Source organism: Wolffia australiana, chromosome 3 (genome assembly GCF_029677425.1).
Source record: "Wolffia australiana isolate 7733 chromosome 3, ASM2967742v1".
In the NCBI taxonomy this organism is placed as follows: Eukaryota; Viridiplantae; Streptophyta; class Magnoliopsida; order Alismatales; family Araceae; genus Wolffia; species Wolffia australiana.
The window spans coordinates 19,678,572-19,697,684 of record NC_135837.1 but is presented as its reverse complement, the minus strand read 5'-3'; the positions used below and the strand labels follow the sequence as shown (position 1 = coordinate 19,697,684).

The window sequence follows — 19,113 nt, the reverse complement described above, 5'->3', positions numbered from 1 at the left end:
GCTTGAGCAGGCCAATCAGATTGTAGAGGATCTAGAACTCTGTCAAACTCTTTACAGTAGCCTTGTCATTAGTTGCTGCCTCACTCTTAGCGATCGTGCCAATCCTTCCTATTCCAATAGGTCTATTCCTCACAACCCTCTTCTAGCTCTCCCCGCACCCGTACCCACTCCAAGTCGTACTCTCGCTGAAAATGGTGCTCCTGCTTCCACACCACAATCGTCCACTCCGTTACACACAAGTCGTACCTCTTCCTCCCTCAACTCTACCGCAAGAGCTCCCACTCACCCCACTCCGGTGCAGTGATAAGCCAAAAATAGGGGTAGAAATTATGCAGTTTTTAGCCCTTGTCGTGAATTTTGGCTTATGCAATCAAATTTATAAAAACTCAACTTAAGATGTGTAGTGATAAGTACGAGTGTCGTCCAAGGGAAGCTAGTAAGGAATTCAATTTGATGATCTTCTTTGTAGTTTAACCCTAATTAGAGTGAATTTGATCTTCAATGAGGACCAACTCACCCTAATTAGAAGAGAAGTTTAGAAAGGTGGGGTAGAAGAGATGAGATGAATAGAAGATATTGGGAGCTCTAAATTGGTTTCTTTGATCCAAATAAAAGGATCAAAGAGGTCAATTAGAGAGGTTGAGAGGGAAGTTTAAATTGGAGTTTGTTTGGTTTTGTAAGTTTGATAATTCAGAAATGAAATGGGGGTAATTCAATCTCCTAAAAATTAAATCTAAATTTTTTTAGAGTTTTTCTTTGGGAATGCAGTTGAATGCCTAGTTAAATCCCTCAAATTCTCCTCTCAATCCTAATCAGGGCTTGTACATGCTGCTCAAGCCAAGCGATTTTGAAGTTCAGATCAGAATCAAGAAGAAGAAACAAGAAATTGAACTAATTTCATTCAAAATGCACAAAAATCCAAATACAATGAAAGGGAAATGTACCAAACAGGTTGATCTAGGCTGGGGCTCCTCTCTATCTTGCAACTGTGATAGAGAACCATCAAGAATGAGCTCCCCCTCTCGAAATTTAGCTTTTATACTTAGGTTATATGGTAAAAATCATCATTTTACCCCGTTTAGTAATTAATATTTATCTATCAATGTAGGTTGGAACTGAATGATCCAACTGTATAGATAGCAAGAGGGGATCAAGACAAACAGATCCATAAAAAAATCACCTCAATCGGGCTTCAGGATCAAAAGTTATTAATAAATCAATTTTAAACCAATTTAATCCATTGGATTTAAAATTGATTTATTTATTCATTTCGTTTTTTAACACGCCATGACGTGTCGCTCTCTCATTGGCTGGCGCATTTTGAATCCTTCGTTTTGCAGAAAAGTCCTTAAAAACCTGGAATCGCTGTTGGACGCCGCCCAAAAGTAATTGTGTATATGCCCCTACCGCACTCTCTCTCCTCTGGTTTCTCTTAAAAACATTAAAAAATATATTAAATAATTGCAATAAAACCCTGGAAGATTTTAAATTACATCTTTACGCCTGCAGTGGCGACCGAGAGCTGTTTTCAGGGTCTTTTTACAAAGAAACTTTGCAAAAAGGCCCTTCAAAGTTCGAAAATGATATAAATACTTTTTTCTCTCTTATAAATATAACTTTTTTCCTTAGAATAACTACATTTCCTCTTTAAATAAATCTCAGAAAAATTCTAAAAATTCGTAAAAAATTCTAGAAAATTCACTGATTCATCCCTATGCTGATAAATGTCGAAATTAAATATTAAACTTGCCATTTTCATTCAAAAATAGTTATTTCGAGCTTCAATAAATCCTTTAAAATTCATAGAATTAACAGAAAATTAGGAAAAAATCAGAAATCACTTGAAAACACTATTTTCATGTAAATATATGATAACAACCCCATTTTAAGCTCTTTAAATGCATAAAATTGTGCTAATAACATGAAATAAAGATAGAATTTAGGGTGTTATCATGCAGGTTGGCCCGTTTAGCATGACATGCTTAAAATGCCAAGGACATGGCCATAGAGCATCCTAGTGTCCATCTAGAGCATTGCACATTGGAAATGAATCTTCTGAACCCGAACCTACCATTGATGATCAGCCAATTGAAGAGGAAGACTATATGGCAGAAAGTTATGTAGTAGATGAATTTGTGAATGATGATGGTTTAGTGAGTTTTATTGGTATTACTGATTGTCCGCTATCCCTACCTCAACATGATCCATCTACTTCACCTAGGGGTATCATTCACTGCACCCTTACCCAACCTTCTACCGATGATTCTGCATTGAGGATATCCATGTTTTATACTTACGTTGAGATTGGTGATAAGATGCGCAAGACGATCATTGATAGTCGTAGTTGTATCAATGATGTATCCGATGCCATGACTTCACAGTTGGGATTACCTCTCATTGACTACCCTCACCCCTATTATGTCTCTTGGATTGATGCTACATCAATCCCTGTGAAGAACCAATGTCTCATTCCCCTCAAAATACAATCGTATGAAGAAAAAGTTTTGTGTGATGTGTGACCTATGAAGGTCGAAAGCATTATCTTAGGTCATCATTGGCTTTACGATAACGATGTCCACATTTATCGTAGGAGTAACACTTTCTCTTTCAGTTATAATGAAAAGAAGATTACATGGCATCCTTATACCCAAACTACTAAGATTCCTACGTCAAAATCTACATCATTAGGTTTATGTCTTCTCAATGGTCGCCAATTTCAAAAGGAGTTAGATAGTGAGCTTTCTATTTGTCTAGCCATGATTTCTGATCATTCTAGAGACATTTCTTCTCCACCACCCCTAGAGCTTTCAGAATTATTGGCAGAATTTGAGTGTATTTTCCCAAGGAGTTACCCAATGCCCTTCCACCTATGCGCGATATTCAGCATGCCATTGATTTTATTCCTGGTTCATCATTGTCGAATCTTCCTCACTATCATATGGATCCCATAAAATATAAAGAGCTTCATCAGCAAGTTCAAGAACTGTTGGACAAGGGATTCATTCAGGAAAGCCTTAGTCCATGCACAGTCCCTTCACTTTTGGCTCCTTAAAAGGATGGGAGTTGGCGCATGTGTATTGATAGTAGGGCTATTAATAAGATCACCGTTAAGTACAGATTTCCAATTCCTCGCATTGATGATATGTTTGATATGATGGCTGGTTCAGTGATTTTCTCAAAAAATTGATCTTAGGAGTGGATATCATCAAGTAAGAATCTGTCTTGGAGATGAATGGAAAACTGCTTTTAAAATTAAGGATGGTTTATATGAGTGGAAGGTCATGCCTTCTGGATTATCAAATGCTCCCAGTACTTTTCAATGACTGATGAACCATGTCCTCAGACCATTCATTGGGGACTTTTTTATGGTTTACTTTGATGATATACTCATTTATTGTAAATACAGGAATGATCATATCCATCACCTACGCCTAGTATGTGAAGTTTTAAAGGCCGACCAGTTATATGTCCATCCGAAGAAATGTTCATTCCTTGTTGATCATGTCTCATTCCTCGGATTTATCTTATCTGCACAAGGTGTTTCAGTAGACCATGTTAAAATACATCCCATAACCCTATGGCCTGCTCCTAGAAGTGTCCATGATATCCGTAGTTTCCATGTTTTAGCTACCTTCTATCGTCGCTTCATTCCAAACTTTAGTACTATTATGGCACCCATGAATGAAAGCTTAAAGGGTAACCATTTTGAGTGGACTAAAATGACCCAAGCTCCCATCCTCCATTTACCAGATTTTAATAAAGTGTTTGAGATTGCATGTGATGCATCCGGGTTAGAAACTAGAGGCATTTTGAGTCAAGAAAATCATCCCATTGCCTTTTTCAGCGAGAAGTTGAATGATGCCAAACTCAAATATTCTACCCATGATAAGGAATTTTATGCCATTGTTCAATCCCTACGTCACTAGCACCACTATTTGCTTCCTAAGGAATTCGTTCTTTATTACGATCATGAGGCGTTGAAGTATCTTCATTCGCAGAAAAAGTTAAATCCTGGGCATGCTCTATGGGTTGGGTACATCCAGTCATATACCTTTGTCTTGAAACATAAAAGAGGAATCGAGAATCGAGTTGCTCATGCATTGAGTAGGCAAACCCACCTGCTAAATGTGATGAAGATTGAGGTGATCGGTTTTGAACAATTGAAATATTGTTATGTAGATTGCCGTAATTTTTCATCAATTATCCATTCCTTAGAGAAAGGTCCTACTACCAAGACCAAAGATTATGTGCTTGAAAATGGATTCCTATTTTACGATCGTCACCTATGCATCCCACAGGCATCTCTTAGAGACTTTCTTGTTTGAGAAATACATGTTGGACGCCTAAGTGGTCACTTTGGCCGAGATAAAACTATTGCATCGGTTGAATATCAATTCTTTTAGCCATCATTGAAACGAGATGTGGCAAATAGTATATCTCAATGTCAAGTGTGTGCATTAGCCAAATAGGTGAAACAAAATACGGGTCTTTATACTCCTCTCCCTTTCTCTCATAGACCATGGGAAGATGTGAGCATCGACTTTGTTTTGGTGCTTCCCCGCACTCTTAAGCGTCATGATTCTACCGTGGTTGTTGTAGATTGTTTTTCTAAAATGGCCCATTTCATTCCATGCTCTAAAACTTCTGATGCTTCTCATGTTGCCCAACTCTATTTTATTGATTTTGTCCGTCTCCATGGTCTTCCAAAGAGTATAGTATCCAATAGAGATGTACGCTTCACTAGTTATTTTTGGAAAACTCTTTGGCATCTTTTAGGGACTAAACTCAAATTTTCCACTACTTTTCATCCTCAAACTGATGGTCAAACTGAAGTTGTTAATAGGAGTCTAAGTAATCTTTTACAATCTTTGGTTGGGAATAACCTCAAATCTTGAGACAGTATCATTCCGCATGCCTAGTTTGCCTACAACACAACTGTCAATCGTACCATCGGCATGAGTCCTTTTGAAATTGTTCATTATCACCCACCTCGAAAACCTACCAATTTAATTCCCATGTCGCCGCATGCTAAGTCTCAGAGGATGGTGAGACATTTGTTAATCATATTAGAAGTTTGCATGAGGACATTCATCGTCGCATCACAAGTAGTAATGCATCATATAAACAGACCGCAGATTTGCACCATCGTTTTCACAAATTTAATGAAGGTGACATGGTGATGGTGAGGGCAAGGCCAGAGAGGTTTTCTCCCAAGCGGTCTACTAAGCTTCAGGCTCGTAGTGTCGGGCCATTCCCTATCCTCAAGCAAGTTAGGGAAAATGCCTATGTCGTTAGTATACCCTCTACATGGGAGATAAGCGCCACTTTCAATATTTTGGATTTGGTTGAATATAAAGCCCCACCTCTCTCTTCAAATGACCCATCCCTATCCATGGACTTTCCGGTGAGCGAGTTTGACTTGTCGACTCCTACATTACCTTCTGACTGGCATGCAAACATCAAGGCTAACTAGATGAGGTAATCACCTTAACCGAGGGTGGAACGGTGAGGGGCAAACCTTCAATGGATGACACGTAGATTGCGAAAACGGACTTGGCTCGCCTTTGCTGAGATCTGTTGGTCCCACTAGAGCTTTCTAATAGCAACTCAACAAAGTCGAGTTCTTCTGATCTCGAGGGAATTGATGGTGCCAAGGACAACGCACTAGTACCAGACGTGCCTCCACCTTCTCATGAGACATCCCGCATCATGACATGTCACTAACGCCAACTTCAGATCTATCCTTTGATGTGACACATTGACACGTCATCAACGTCGATTAACATTAGGTTTTTAAATTTACAATTATCTTATTTTCTCTTTCCTCCAAGGCCTATACATAGGCCAATGTTGTAAGAAAGACTTGGTGAATTTCTTTTGGAATTGAAGTTTCTTCTTCTAAAAGGAAGTTTGCCCTAACCGTTGTCTCTCCCGAGGCGCCGCCGCTACCTCTTGCCGTCGTTGCTCTCGTCGAGGGAAGATTCATTACCCTCCTCCTCCTGCCCCGTCACACACATGGCCGTCTGCCCGCGCCCGCCGTGCGTACAGCCTCCTACTCACATCATCTACGTGCAGAGCCGCCCTCTCATGTCTACCGTGCGCAGGCCACCCTCCTGCACCCACCGTGCTCAAAGTCACCCGCCTGCACCCATAGCGTGCAAGCCGCCCGCCACCTCCCCCCCTGTCGCGCGCAAGCCATCCACCTGTGCCTGTAGCGCGCAGGCCACTCGCCTGCGCCTGTTGTGCGTAGGCTTCCCGTCCACACCCACTATGTGCAGGTTGCCACCCGCACCCTCCGTGCGTAGGGCCGCCCCCTGCGCCCAAGCGCGCAGACCGCCCGCCGCACCTGCTCGCACGGGCTGCCTGCCCACGCGAACGCCCGCCCCCGTGGCCGGCCACTGGGGCTTCAGACCCTCGTTCTACAAGTTCACACCTCGTATACCCTTTAGGTTTTGGGCCGCTGCCCAAACCCCACAAGGGGGCAACTCCCTCCTTGACCCCCCCCCCAAAATAATCGCGCAGTTGGCTCCGCGACACCCTGTCGATGCGCACGTCACTCGTCCCCGCCAACAACACACCAAGAATTACCCGCGTCGCAGTGTCGCACTGCTCTAGTGCCGAGCTAAATTCTACCCTCTTTGGTGTCGGCGTTCTTCCTCTAGTGTTCCTCGATTGTTTTTCCACGGTCGTCAAATTAGCTGATTTGGCTTTTGAATCTTTTGGTGATTAGTTGACTAGGCCTTTGAATCTTCTTGCAATCGACCAATCAATTTATAGTTAGTCTTTTAACATGTATTGTAAATATTCGTATTCAATGGATAGTCGAGATGGACATCAAATTATTTGGATAGAATAGCATTAACTGATCCTACTTATAGGATAAGTACAAGTGATCTTGTAGCTATTCATGTACTGACATGAAGGACATATAGCGGGTGCTCTTTGAAGAAAAAGTTCACTAAATTGATCTGAATAATCTTGAATGGTATTATACCTAAATGTCAATCAGGTTGCTTCATGTCATTGTTGTATAAGTGATGCATTGACCTCGGATGCTAAGGACATCTCTTGGATGGACACCTATATTTTGACTACGGCTTGCGAGTCTCTAACCACGGGATTCAAACAAGTCAAAGCTTAGACGTAGTAAGAATCTCACGGAGATGATTGAGTGGTTAAGATAGGATCATCTGCCTTTGGTATAAGAGGAGATTGACTCAAGGAAGATGATGCAGAAAATCTCCGGCCAGGGTAGTTAGGATATTGGATAAGGCATTCTCCTATGATTCATGTTACATATCAGTATTAACCAAATGACAGATTAGGGTTTGACGATCAACCTGTTGGGTTCTACAATACGTGAGATGGATGAACAAATCAAAATAAGTAGCAGAAGAAGACTTACATGGAATCATAACAGAATCATTAAAATCATCACATGAAGAACATGTGCATGAATCACATCTACGATTTATTGGATCCAAGAGTGAATCGAGTCAAGCTGCTTAAGTGTGAAGCCTCTAGACATATACATGCAATCCTTCGTATGTCAAATCTCCTCCTTCACCTATGCAAGCCCAGTTCACCCTCCATTGTTACGTCGTCCCCCTAAACCATTCTGGTCTAGGTGAATTACATTCTAGGGCCTTCCGCGAATTACACTAAGCCGGTATTTTTCATAAACCCCCAAAACTTAAGTATGTCTTCTAATGTTCAAAAACCATTTGTGTGTCACCCTCTAGACCCACATATCAGTCTAGCTATCGACTCAAGCGGCCCAATTATCTTTATTGGCCTTAAAAATTGACTAACTATATCAACGTATGGACTAATTAAAGTCGGATCAATTTAACCTAATTGATAAGATGAGTATCTAACATGTAATTAACTATATCAACATATGGATTAATTAAAGTCGGGTCGATTTAACCCTATCGATAAGATGAGTATCTAACACGTGGGTGCCAAGCTATACATCATGCTCTAAAAGATACAACTGAGTGTGTATCGACTCACTCATGGAACTTTTCCATCATCGATTACCATGTATGTATAGTCCCTCATCTACTTGATGCTCTTAGGACGATTTAAGATATGGTCCACTGTCAATCATCCAAGTTAGTACTAATACATTCAGAAATCATCAGAGAACTCTTATACGATATTTCACTACCTTGGCAAAGGACTTCATTGCATCATCTTCCTTGAGTTATCATCTTTTATATTGAGGGTGGATGATACCATTTTGTCTTCTCAATAGTTTTTGTGAACTTTATGATGCAATCGAACTAAGATTATTTAGAATCCCATGATTAGGGACATGTAGGTCCTAGTCAAAGTATAAATCTCTGTCCACAAGATGCCTTTAGTGTCTCAGGTCTAAGGACCACTTACACAACTGTGACGTGAAACAACTTGATTGACAGTTCGATATAATACCATTTGGGATTCATACGGATCAATTTAGTGAACTATTTTCACTAGAGAACACCCACTATCTATCCTTAGTGTCTCCACACTAATGGCTACAGGAATGGTCATACACATCATTTGAGTGAGGCTAGATATAGCTATTCTATTTAGATATTTTGATGTCCTTCTTGAAGTATCCTTAGAACAAAGATATTTAGAACACATGCTTCAAGACTAGTAATCTAAGTAATACAATCTCGTCACAATTCTCTAAGTTTGATTATGTATTCAGAGACTTAATTATAAGCATCACACATGTAGTATAATGAATAATTTCTATTAATGAACATGGAACAAGATATGGAATGTGTGATTGACTTGTCATCCATGCATATTTTCCGTCACAATGTGATGCAGGATAGCCTTGCAGACGCGGGTCAACAATCTAGTGTCGACGGGTTGCAAGAGTCCGTAGATGGAGATTTTGGATGATGGTTGATTGTTGATGTGTCATTGAGTTGACCGTTGACTGATCACTGAACAGGGTGGATAGACCAAGGAGAGACTAGCCAGAGAGAGATGTTTAAAAAGGAGAGAAAGAGAGGGAGGGTCAGAGGGGAAGAAATAACGCTACCGAGAGAGGAAGAAAGAAGGTGTTAATGAGAGATAAGTAACGGGAAAGAGAGAGAGAGAGGGGAAAGATGTTTGAGAATGAGGGTAAGAACAACAACACAATAAAGAAAGAGACAGATAATTTGATGGATCTGGAGAGAGATTGAGTTTGTTGGAACAAGCCTAGATGAAGGCGATAATGGGAGAAAATAGAGAAGATAGAATGAGAGTAGATAGAGAAGGAGAGAGGGGGCAGGCGACGGCGAGTGAGAATGCGAGATAGATAAATCCGGACAGAGAGGGACCACGATAGAGCGAGGGAGAGATGGATCTGACAAAGTCTAGAAAGAGAATTGAATGAGAGAGAACCAGAGAGAGAGAGTCCGATAGTGAGAAAGAATGATGGGGAGAGGGAGAGAAATCAGCGTGATAGAGAAAGGAAAGACGGTGATTAAGAGAGAGAGCGGTAGAGATAGAGAAATAAAGAAGAGAGAAATCTAACGAGAGAGTATCGTAGGGAAGAAGAGAGACAACGGTAAGGAGAGAGAGAGAGCGCAATTCAATAAGGCAACATACCGGAGAAGCGGCAAGCGATAGAGAAGGAGGGAGAACGCCAAACAGAGTGTGGTGGAGAGAGGGGTAGCACGAGAGAAAGAGGGAGAGGGCGAGTTGAAATAAATAATGTGAAAGATAGATTATTGAGAGAGAATGGGAAGAGAGAGGGCGAAGGGGAGGGAGATAAAAAAAGGGAGATGACTGAGAGAGATAACGGGGAAAGGGAGAGCGATTCAGAAATAACTAGAAGGAGAGACGATTGGGAGAGAACGAGAAAAGAGAGAGTGAACGAGAGAGTGAACAGTCCGTCGAAAGAGAAAGAACGGCCTGATAGAGAGAAAGAATGATGGCGACAGCAGCAGGAGGGCCTCTCCTCAGCGGTGGCGACGGTGGCACTTTCGATGGCAACAACGGCGGCGTTTGAGGAGAAACCGATGGGTGAGATTGCTCGAAGTAATCTATTCTTCATATTAAATTGCCATTGAAAACAATGAAAGTTTTGGGATTTATAGATCTATAGAGGGAAAGAAGAAAGTGGGAAGCGTGGGGAAAAGAAGAGGGTGTCGGCAGTTGCTACTCCACTGGCCAGAAACGTGTAGTTCATCATGCAATCTCCACCACAACTATAGCCTAAGTCGATCGAGAGTCGCGCGCGGATGAATGATTATACATATATGGTAATCAATGACGCTAAAGATTTGATGAGAGAGTTTGAACACTACTCAGCGTCTTTTAGAGCATGAGGCGTAGTTTGGCATCTTGCGACCTGGAAACTTAATCTATTGATTGGGCTAAATTGATCATTAGTTAATTAATCTATATGTTTATATAGTTAATTAAAGTTTTGGCTAATAACTGTTATTAAGCCACTAAACTTATCAACTAGAATGATACATGGGCCTAGAGGGTCACACACATAAGATCATAAGGGCATTGGTGAATATATTTTACTTTATGGGGTTTTTTAGGAAAACTTAAATAAAATATAAATAGCAGATTTTAAGAGCCAAGGCAAGTCAGAATTAGAAGCCCCTCCTTTCTCATCACTGATCTCTTCTCCACTCAACCAAGAAGAGACTCTTCATAATAAGAAGGTCTTCAAGATTTTTATGAAGAGTTAGAGAAGATGAAGCGGAGATCCAAAAGTAATGTGATCATGTGGATACTTCTAGAGGACAGGCACATGAATGGTTTTAGAACGACCTCAGAATGAGCAAGTCAAAGGTGGAACAAGTTTCCCAACAATCACTTAGAATGATTTGATATGTTGATTTTAAAGATCAATTGTGAATCAATTAATCACTTCCACTTCATGGAAAACCATGTTTTCATTATTGAACCAATGCATAAAACCCAACAGTGTGAACACATAACACAAGATTTTTTATCATTTTCATATCTCCCATTATAAGTGTCTATCATAATGCGCAAATAAGGGCTAAGCTTAGAGCATGTTGGCGAGGGTGAGATCATGTAAAAACACTTTAGCAATGTCAGAGTAATATGGGTGCAAAGAATTGGACACTAATGAAGAATAATTTTTTCCTACCATGCAATATCAATCTCACCATGTGAAGGTGTTTTATAGTTTCAACCTAAGGAGAGTTGGAAAGTAGTGGCATCATCAACTGATATAGAGACTAGTAAGTGTCACTCGATCGTTAGTGGGGAGTTCACTATGCATGAATTTCCAAAGATAAAACGAGACGAGAGGGATAGTTAGTGGGTGCCATATGTGACAACCCCAAGCTTGCGTAGATAATCTCTCTTAACAATCGTCCTGAAAGCAATAGAACAAGTAATTCCCATCAAGTGTGAGGGTCCATGTAGGATGGTCTGGTTGGGATCTCAATATAGTGGTCATAGTATCATGTAAGGAGTTAAGGGGAGTCCCTATTGCTCCGATAATAGCCGCATATTCCTAGAAAGCAACTAAGCCACCATCACATAGTGGAGATGAGGGAGAAATCTAAGATGGCTAGATAAGGGGGTATGAGAAAATAATCATGTCAGACGACCATCGCAAGGCATCAAAATAGTGGAGTCTGCCAGGACTAAGAAAGATGGGACATCCAACATAGCCAAAAGGTAGGCATCCTCATGAGTACCCCATATTACAATATAATATGTGAGACTTTTATGGTAGTACATGATCCTGCCAAAAGAACTGTTCTTTGAAATGTAAACAAGCTGCCCCAAGACTCTCTTATGTGCAGTAAGTACACTCAAAAGTCCTTTAATGGAATTTTCAAAATCTATTCAGGAGTAGGATCACATCATCCACGAAGAGATCATCCAAGATAATTGGGGAACTGCTTTTTGAAAAATATGATTGGATGAGACCCCTAGAGACCACTCGTGTGAGTGATTGATTGAGGACGTCTTCCATTAAGATGAAAATGATGGGCGAAGTTGACCGTGTAGTAGAGAAGAAGCGAACGGATTTTCCATTTACTAGGGAAGATAATTAATTCTCCCTAATACTAAAATTGACAAGGTCAAGGAATGCTTCGCTGAAACCAAAACATCACAAAACTTAGGTAAGGCAAGTCGAATTGAGTCTATCAAAAACGTTCTCCTTATTGAGTTGGATGATGATGTTTGATCCATGAATGTGATAGTCAAGTGACTCTGATAGTTCGTAAAGTAGCAGCACACTATCATGGATCTCTCAAACCTTGACAAAACCACACTACTCGCAATTATGTGTTTTAAATTACTTATCATTCAATTACATACATATATATAAATAGATCAATCATTAGAGTTGATAACACTCTTTTTCAATATCAGATGTAATACGATAATCACCAAGATTGTTCGGCTCGTATTACAAGACAGTTGAAAACTAAACGACGTAAACGATGTGAAATTTGATGATGCGCTAGAGTGAGAAAATCAATGAGAAGTATTTTGCCAGGACTTAAGAGTTTGAAAGGTCAGTTAAAGTCCCGGAGTTGGACTAGTCAAAGTCAGACTCCCAACGTCCCAATAGATCAACTAGACGACTAGATAGTGAGGGGTACCGAGTACCCAGGGCTTCCACGTCCCTTACCGTTAGGACTAGTTGTATCGCAAGAAATCCTATATCTCAACTATAGTGGCTATTCCTATTATCGTTTCTAGGCAGCAGAACATAGATGACGACATCACTGTAACAAGTAATTTGACTGCGAGCGTAGGGGAGAAAATGAACCTGTGTGGTAATACCCGAGGTCCATGGTGACGTCGATCAGAAGTACACATGGAACGAGCACAAATGGAAGCAGGAGACTGGGCAGGCAAGTACTGGTACGCACGTGGGCGCAAATGCACGTGCAGGAGGGCCGGCTTGTGCAGGGCTACAGCACACGCGGGCTGCGTATGCGGGCAGGAGCGTGCAGCCGTGCGCGGGGCGCGTGGGGTTGCGTGTGCCCGCGGGATGTGTGAGAACGCGCGAGGGCGCGCAGGAACGTGCGGGGAGCGTGGGAACGTGCGGGGTGCGCGGGAACACGCACAGAGGTGCGCGGGTGCGCGGGTGCGCGGAGCGCATCGGGGTGTGGGTTGCACGGGCACGTGCCGACACATGGGGGCGCGGGCTTGCGCGGGCGCGTGTGGACGCACGGGGTGTGCGGGCTCGTGGGTTGGGCGGCAAGTGAGCGCACATGGGTGCAATCAATCATCGGCAGTGGCAATGAAGGGGCTTGCAGGCATGACAACGTCGGCAGTAGCAGTGAGGATCACGACCGAAGCGACAACGGCGTTGTTGGCAGCCAAGCCGAAGGCAGCAGAGAGGGCGGAGCAGCGATGGAGAAATGACGGCGGTGGCGGCAGCGGCAGTGGCGGCAGTGGCGGCAGCGGTGGCGTTCCAAGAAGAGAGTTCTTGGAGGCAACCCTCCCAAAAACTGATTCTTGATGGTAGTAAAGATCGTTCCAAGAGTGGCCGATAGGCAACCCGATGATGGCTTGCAGAAAAAGAAGTGCCGGAGAAGTGTTCTTGCAGGCTGATGATGGCGGCAAAGACGGTTCTTGAAGTTCTTCAAGATATTGTTCGGCACGATAACAAAAGCGCATGAGTGAGAGAGCGGCAGCGATAGTTGTCCTCCACGAAAATATCGACGTCTTGGTAGGAGAAACGGCGTGGCGTGCGGCATTCCCGTGATCTATCTAGAAAGCGGTAAAGAACTCCCAAAGGGAGGAGGCGGGAGCCCAAATAAACAAGACTTTTCAATTTCCAAATGAACTCCAAGGCTTTCCTTGGGCATGTCGTCCCTTTATATAGGATAGGGTGGATGCCCAAGGGGACCAAAACAAGGGGAATACTGTCACGTGACGAGAATTCCCGTTAAAGTACATTACAAACATAACGGAAAATAACACGAACAAGGCCTAAACAAATTGGCCCAATCCAGAATGTTGAAGAAAGTAATTCAAAACAAACCGAAATAATACCGAACCTGTAGATCATCCCTAGGCCGAGTACTTGAAGTTGGGGTTTTGGATGTCAGCCAGGCTGCTCAATGCGGTTGTTGTCGCCCCTTGCTGCTGGTGGCGAGATGGTCCCCCATCAATATCCTTCTTTCCAAACATTAGTTGGGTGTATATTGCGCAAAAGAAAGCATTATACGACAAATTCAGCTCATCACCATATGTCATTTCTCATTTTCTCCTATGTTTGAAAGTCATCACTTCACTTTCCAGAACACGATCCCATGCATCCGGTCACATCATTAGGGAATTCTGCCATGCCACTATCTTTGTCCATCTTTAGATTTATCATCAACTTCCATGCCTTTCAGCAAGAGTCACATGGTTTGTGATGGTCTCGAAGTCATGACAGATGACGATTGACGAAGATGACTTACTGGTCATCTTTGGCATCCAGCTCTTAATGGCTGTCATTGTAATATTCTTATACTGATGACAATTATGTCATCTTCATCGTCATCGTCATCATCATCGTTATTGTCATCATCATGGTCATCTCCATGCACTTAATACGATGTCATCATCCTCATTGTCATTGACATCATCGCCATTGTCATCGTCACTTTCATCCACATATAATGATCTCATCATCTTCGTCCTCATCGTTATCCGTTCATTACGGGAAGGGAGATAGAGATTGAACCCTAAACGGATGTTAATGTCATATTGTGAATGAAATAACATTAGTTCTGCTGTCAAATTTAGACATTCCAGGTTTGATATTTGGTCCATTTTCGCAATACGTAGTTCCATAAATGCAAAGGGAGATGTGGCCAGGTGGATTAGAAGCGTTCCGGAAGAACGACATGTTGCGTGCTAATTACACAAGGAATGTCCTACGCTCCTCGTTTCTTCCTTAAGAAGGACCGCGACCCAGAAAATTCTTAGTCCCAGACAGGTCGGTGTGATCTTCCTTCGGTTCATCCATTTTTAATTAATCTCCTTTTTGTTTTCGGGTCTTGTATTTTATCACATTTCTATTTGATCTACGATTGTTGTTTCTTCCGCGCGAAGAATGAATTTGGTCCTGGCCGAATTTCTCAATAATTTATTCATTGTGGGTATTGTTATTTCTTGAAAGTCTCCCTGTCTATATGAATTTCCTCGAAAAGTTTCTTCAAACATGATCGGAAATACGGGTAAAATATGTGAACTTGGTATTTGTGAATGAGATGTATTTTCTCTTTTTTTTCGTTTAATTTTCCTTGAAAAACCGTGAAGTAAACAAATTTCTCGTGGGACAGCGAAATCTTCATGGACTCGCCGACGTTGTTGAAGATGTTTAATCTGCGAAAGCTTTCTTGGAAGTCCAGTACCGTTGGAGAGTCTAAGGTAAGTTGTTTGATAAATTATTTTCTGTTTGTAACTTATGAACTAGAGATTAATCTGCTGGGCAGACGCCAATGGCTGCTTCTGAAGTGGAATCATTTCAACTAGAAATCGCCAACGCGGAAGAAAGAGAAGCTTACGTGAAAGCAAAGTAAGTTCTTCGGAGCCAAGTCTCTTATCACAGAAAATGTACGGCTCTGCTGACCGGTTTGCCTGTATCGTCAAATTTAACGAACTCTTATTTACGTGCAAAGTTCGATATCGCGTTGCTTATACTGTGGATTTATTTATCATTTGGATAATTTCTAAGTTGATGGTTTTATCACAGAGTCGCTGTAATTATGACATGGTCATAATTTTATGTACCATTGATACTGTGCTCTGGGCTGCAATATTAGTATTCAATAAAATACCGTTAAAGGATCTATTGATTGGAGAATAGTTTAAATTTATTCGAATTTCAATTGTTGTTTTTGACTTTATCCAAGAGATCAAGTTGACCAACTTCCATCCCTATGCCACTTTTGTGAAAAGACAATGTCTCACAAAAGGCGGATTATTCATTTGGGTATACGTGTATATTTTATTTATTTATTTCAAACCAGGCGTTTTTCTCAGTGGAGGAACAGTTGTGAACTTACAGTTGGTATTCCATGAGAACGTTACCAAGGAGAAACATGTTTTATTGTCGAATGTTTTTTAAGGAACGATCAATTTATCCCCAGAAAAAAGGGAATCTCTGATGAATGTCTAATTACCATTTATGTCTTTTTCACGATAACATGTTTTGGAACCATGTGTTATGATGAAATTCGTCTGAGCTATGCAGCTTATGTCTATTTATCAACCTTTCTATCTTTCTTCATAGAATATTAGTAAACCCATTAATGGATTAGTCTATCTTTCCATCTGCCTGTGTATCTACCTGCCCAGATTAGGCTCTTGAGACTTTTGCTCATTCAGACCGATGGACTTAATTGTTTCTATTAGTTAGATAATAAAGCAGTATACCATGAAGATCATTAATTCATGCTATTAGGTTAGTTCCTTGAAGGGCAATCGTTTTTTTCAAAATTGAAGTATCTTCCTTGTGCCATGTCACTTAAAAGTAAGTAATTACTCTCCAGGTTAGATCATGTTGATGGACTTCTGAGGTCGGCTCATCTGGCTGGCTACCTTTTTGCAAGAATGGTAATAAAATTTAAGTCTGAATTACGATCATCCTTGAATTATTTTAAATCGCTTCAAAATTTCAAATTTCTTTAATGTTTAGAGATGGACAGAGCTGCCTGGGGAGCCCCCAATCATAGATGATGCAGAGGTAGACGACTGGCTTCCCCAATTTGTGGTCTTAAACAACTCGTGCATCTTCTTCTACCAAAGATCTACAGGTAACGCTTATATTTATGTGAAAAAAAAAGTTTTTCTCACATAAAAAATGGTTGATGGAGGGGAATCCTATAAAGCAAGCTCATATTTTATCTTCAAACTTAGACTTGTCTTATGCTCTTCCCATTTCTTCTTTTTTTCTTCAGAAAGTCCATCTCTTTAGATTCAAATTGGAAGCTTTGTCTTTGAGTTTTAAAGTTTCAGTTGTTTGTTTGGTAATTTCTTCGATTCTTATCAATTGGTATTGATCCATTGATTGGACTCAGACATGAGCCCCCAGGACTCCATCATGTTCTCCGACATTGTTGAAGTTGGAAACCTCCCTAGCTTTTCAAGAGGAGACGAAGACATATTTCATGGGTTCTTCATCCTTACCAGCCGAGGGTCACGTTCTGAGTGCGCCAACCCCTCCAAAGTAGTGGTCAGTTATTTCCTCTTTCATCACATGAGAGAGATTTATTGATATATAGGTAAAGAGCTCAATAGAGGTACATAGAGAGATGGATAGATAGAGATATAGATAAGCAGAGAGATAGCTAGAAGGGCAGAGATAGATGGATGGAGAGATGAATATATTGATAGATATAGATAGTGAGAGAGAGAGAGAGGGAGAAGGAAAGAGAGAGATAAGCAGAGAGAAAGATAGCTAGATATGCAGATTAAAGGTGGAGATGGATGGAGATATGAATAGAATGATAGAGATAGATATAGAGAGAGGGGGGGGGGAGAGATAACTAAAGAGATTGATAGATTGGCAGATATAGAGGAAGAGAGAGAGAGAGAGAGAGAGAGAGTCTTGGTTAGACCTGTCATTCCGAACAAAATTTCTGATGAGGAAGTCTTTCTCTCTTCAGGTAGATGCATGGTTGGCTTTACTGGTGCAGATGGGCTGCCGCTTAAGGTCTGCTGCTCCACAAGAAGCAACTACAGAATCTGTAAATTGATTATTCAATCTGTATAGTTACCAATTTGTATGATGTTTTCCAATAAGAAAAACACATCTTGGCAGCGTTCTGATTTGGTGGTCACATCAGTGGTCTTTGCTAAAGAAAAGGCAAAGTCTTATTTGAAATTCTGTCCTTACAAAGATTTCTGCCTGATCTTGGTCGAATATGAAGGTTGAGTTGGGACTACCGATTGATCAAACAAAAATTTGAGCTGATTTTTCATAGACTATCTTGCCCGAGTCAATTTGTCTACTTGTCCTCAAATTGTCCAGGCTGAGCAGCGAACCATACCAGTTGCACATTTTTTTAGTTGTTGGGATAATAAATTTCATGAAAACAAAGTAAAAATATCAACAGGACTCAATGTAATGGGTTAATCAGACTGACCAATTAATGGGCCAATTAGACTCATTGTCTGCCCAGCAGATCTTATCTTTCAGTTAGTGTCCCTGGCCTTATCCGACAAAGGACTGAGGGGTTGAGATTACTTGGGATCGATTCGGATCAGCCTTATCAAGGATCAAGTCAACTTGGGTGGCAAGTCGAATCATATTACTGAATCTTGGGCCCAATAAACCCATTTTTTATTGGCCAAAACACAGTGTCATGTATGAGTGACCCCGGAGTCATGCTTGTAGACCAATCCAGTAATGCCCTGAACACCATCCAGGGGGTTTTATATAACCAGTGAGCTCAATTAGACAGTTTTACTCTTTATGAATTCTTTACTAAGCTCCTACAGGTTAGAGCAAGATAATTATTTTTTCATAAAAAGTAATATTAATTTTATATAGTATATTTTTAATGAAGTATTATAAGTTTATAGGTCATCCCCTCTCCCTTCTTCATTTCCTTCGAAAAAGATAGAAAATATTTCTCTCTCTTACTCCTTATCTATCCCTTGCTCCCTCCATGCCTCTTGCTTTCTAGCCAAAAGTCTCAAAGGTGATTCAATATGGCGGATGCAACTTGTAGTCTTCAGTCTCTCAGATATCGCTCATAGCATGAGACCTAATGATACCAGAATTCTAGCTAAAATAGTCATTCTAATGATTAGGTTTAACCATCTATGTCTATAATATTTTTGTCCCGGCATAGAGAGATTAAGGGTCGAACCATAGAGAGCAAGTATTGAACCAAAAAATTTTCAGAAACTCTGTGCATACTTATAATTCAAATTATTTTTAATTTGTTTGCTTATAGATATTTATTTAAGAATCAAATCCAATAAAATAGAAGTAAATAAGTTAAATCTAGTAATAATTAATTTAGATGTTCATGGGAAGCATTTCTATTGATTTTAGGGAATTTATATGAACTTTAGAGAAAAGTTCAGATTTGTAGAGTGAAAAATAATAAAAACTATTAAAAATACACTCACCAATACTTGGCAGAGCCAGAC

The 19,113-nt window shown here is 40.8% G+C and overlaps 1 protein-coding gene across 1 annotated transcript; it reads left to right on the top strand.

The window, feature by feature from the left end:
• Positions 1-14,783: 14,783 nt before the first annotated feature.
• Positions 14,784-17,776, top strand: LOC144701255 (uncharacterized). Its single transcript, XM_078573015.1, has 7 exons — positions 14,784-14,944; positions 15,291-15,378; positions 15,444-15,526; positions 16,503-16,566; positions 16,649-16,766; positions 17,031-17,185; positions 17,619-17,776. Exons 2-7 carry the CDS (start codon positions 15,301-15,303, stop codon positions 17,706-17,708), a joined length of 588 nt encoding a protein of 195 aa, XP_078429141.1. The 5' UTR covers positions 14,784-14,944; positions 15,291-15,300; the 3' UTR covers positions 17,709-17,776.
• Positions 17,777-19,113: the final 1,337 nt, after the last annotated feature.

Coding starts and splice junctions, on each gene's coding strand:
- LOC144701255 (XM_078573015.1), top strand. CDS start 15,301: ATGGACTCGCCGACGTTGTTGAAGATGTTTAATCTGCGAAAGCTTTCT. Junction 15,527..16,502: donor GAAGCTTACGTGAAAGCAAA/GTAAGTTCTTCG, acceptor ATTACTCTCCAG/GTTAGATCATGTTGATGGAC. Junction 17,186..17,618: donor CCAACCCCTCCAAAGTAGTG/GTCAGTTATTTC, acceptor TTCTCTCTTCAG/GTAGATGCATGGTTGGCTTT.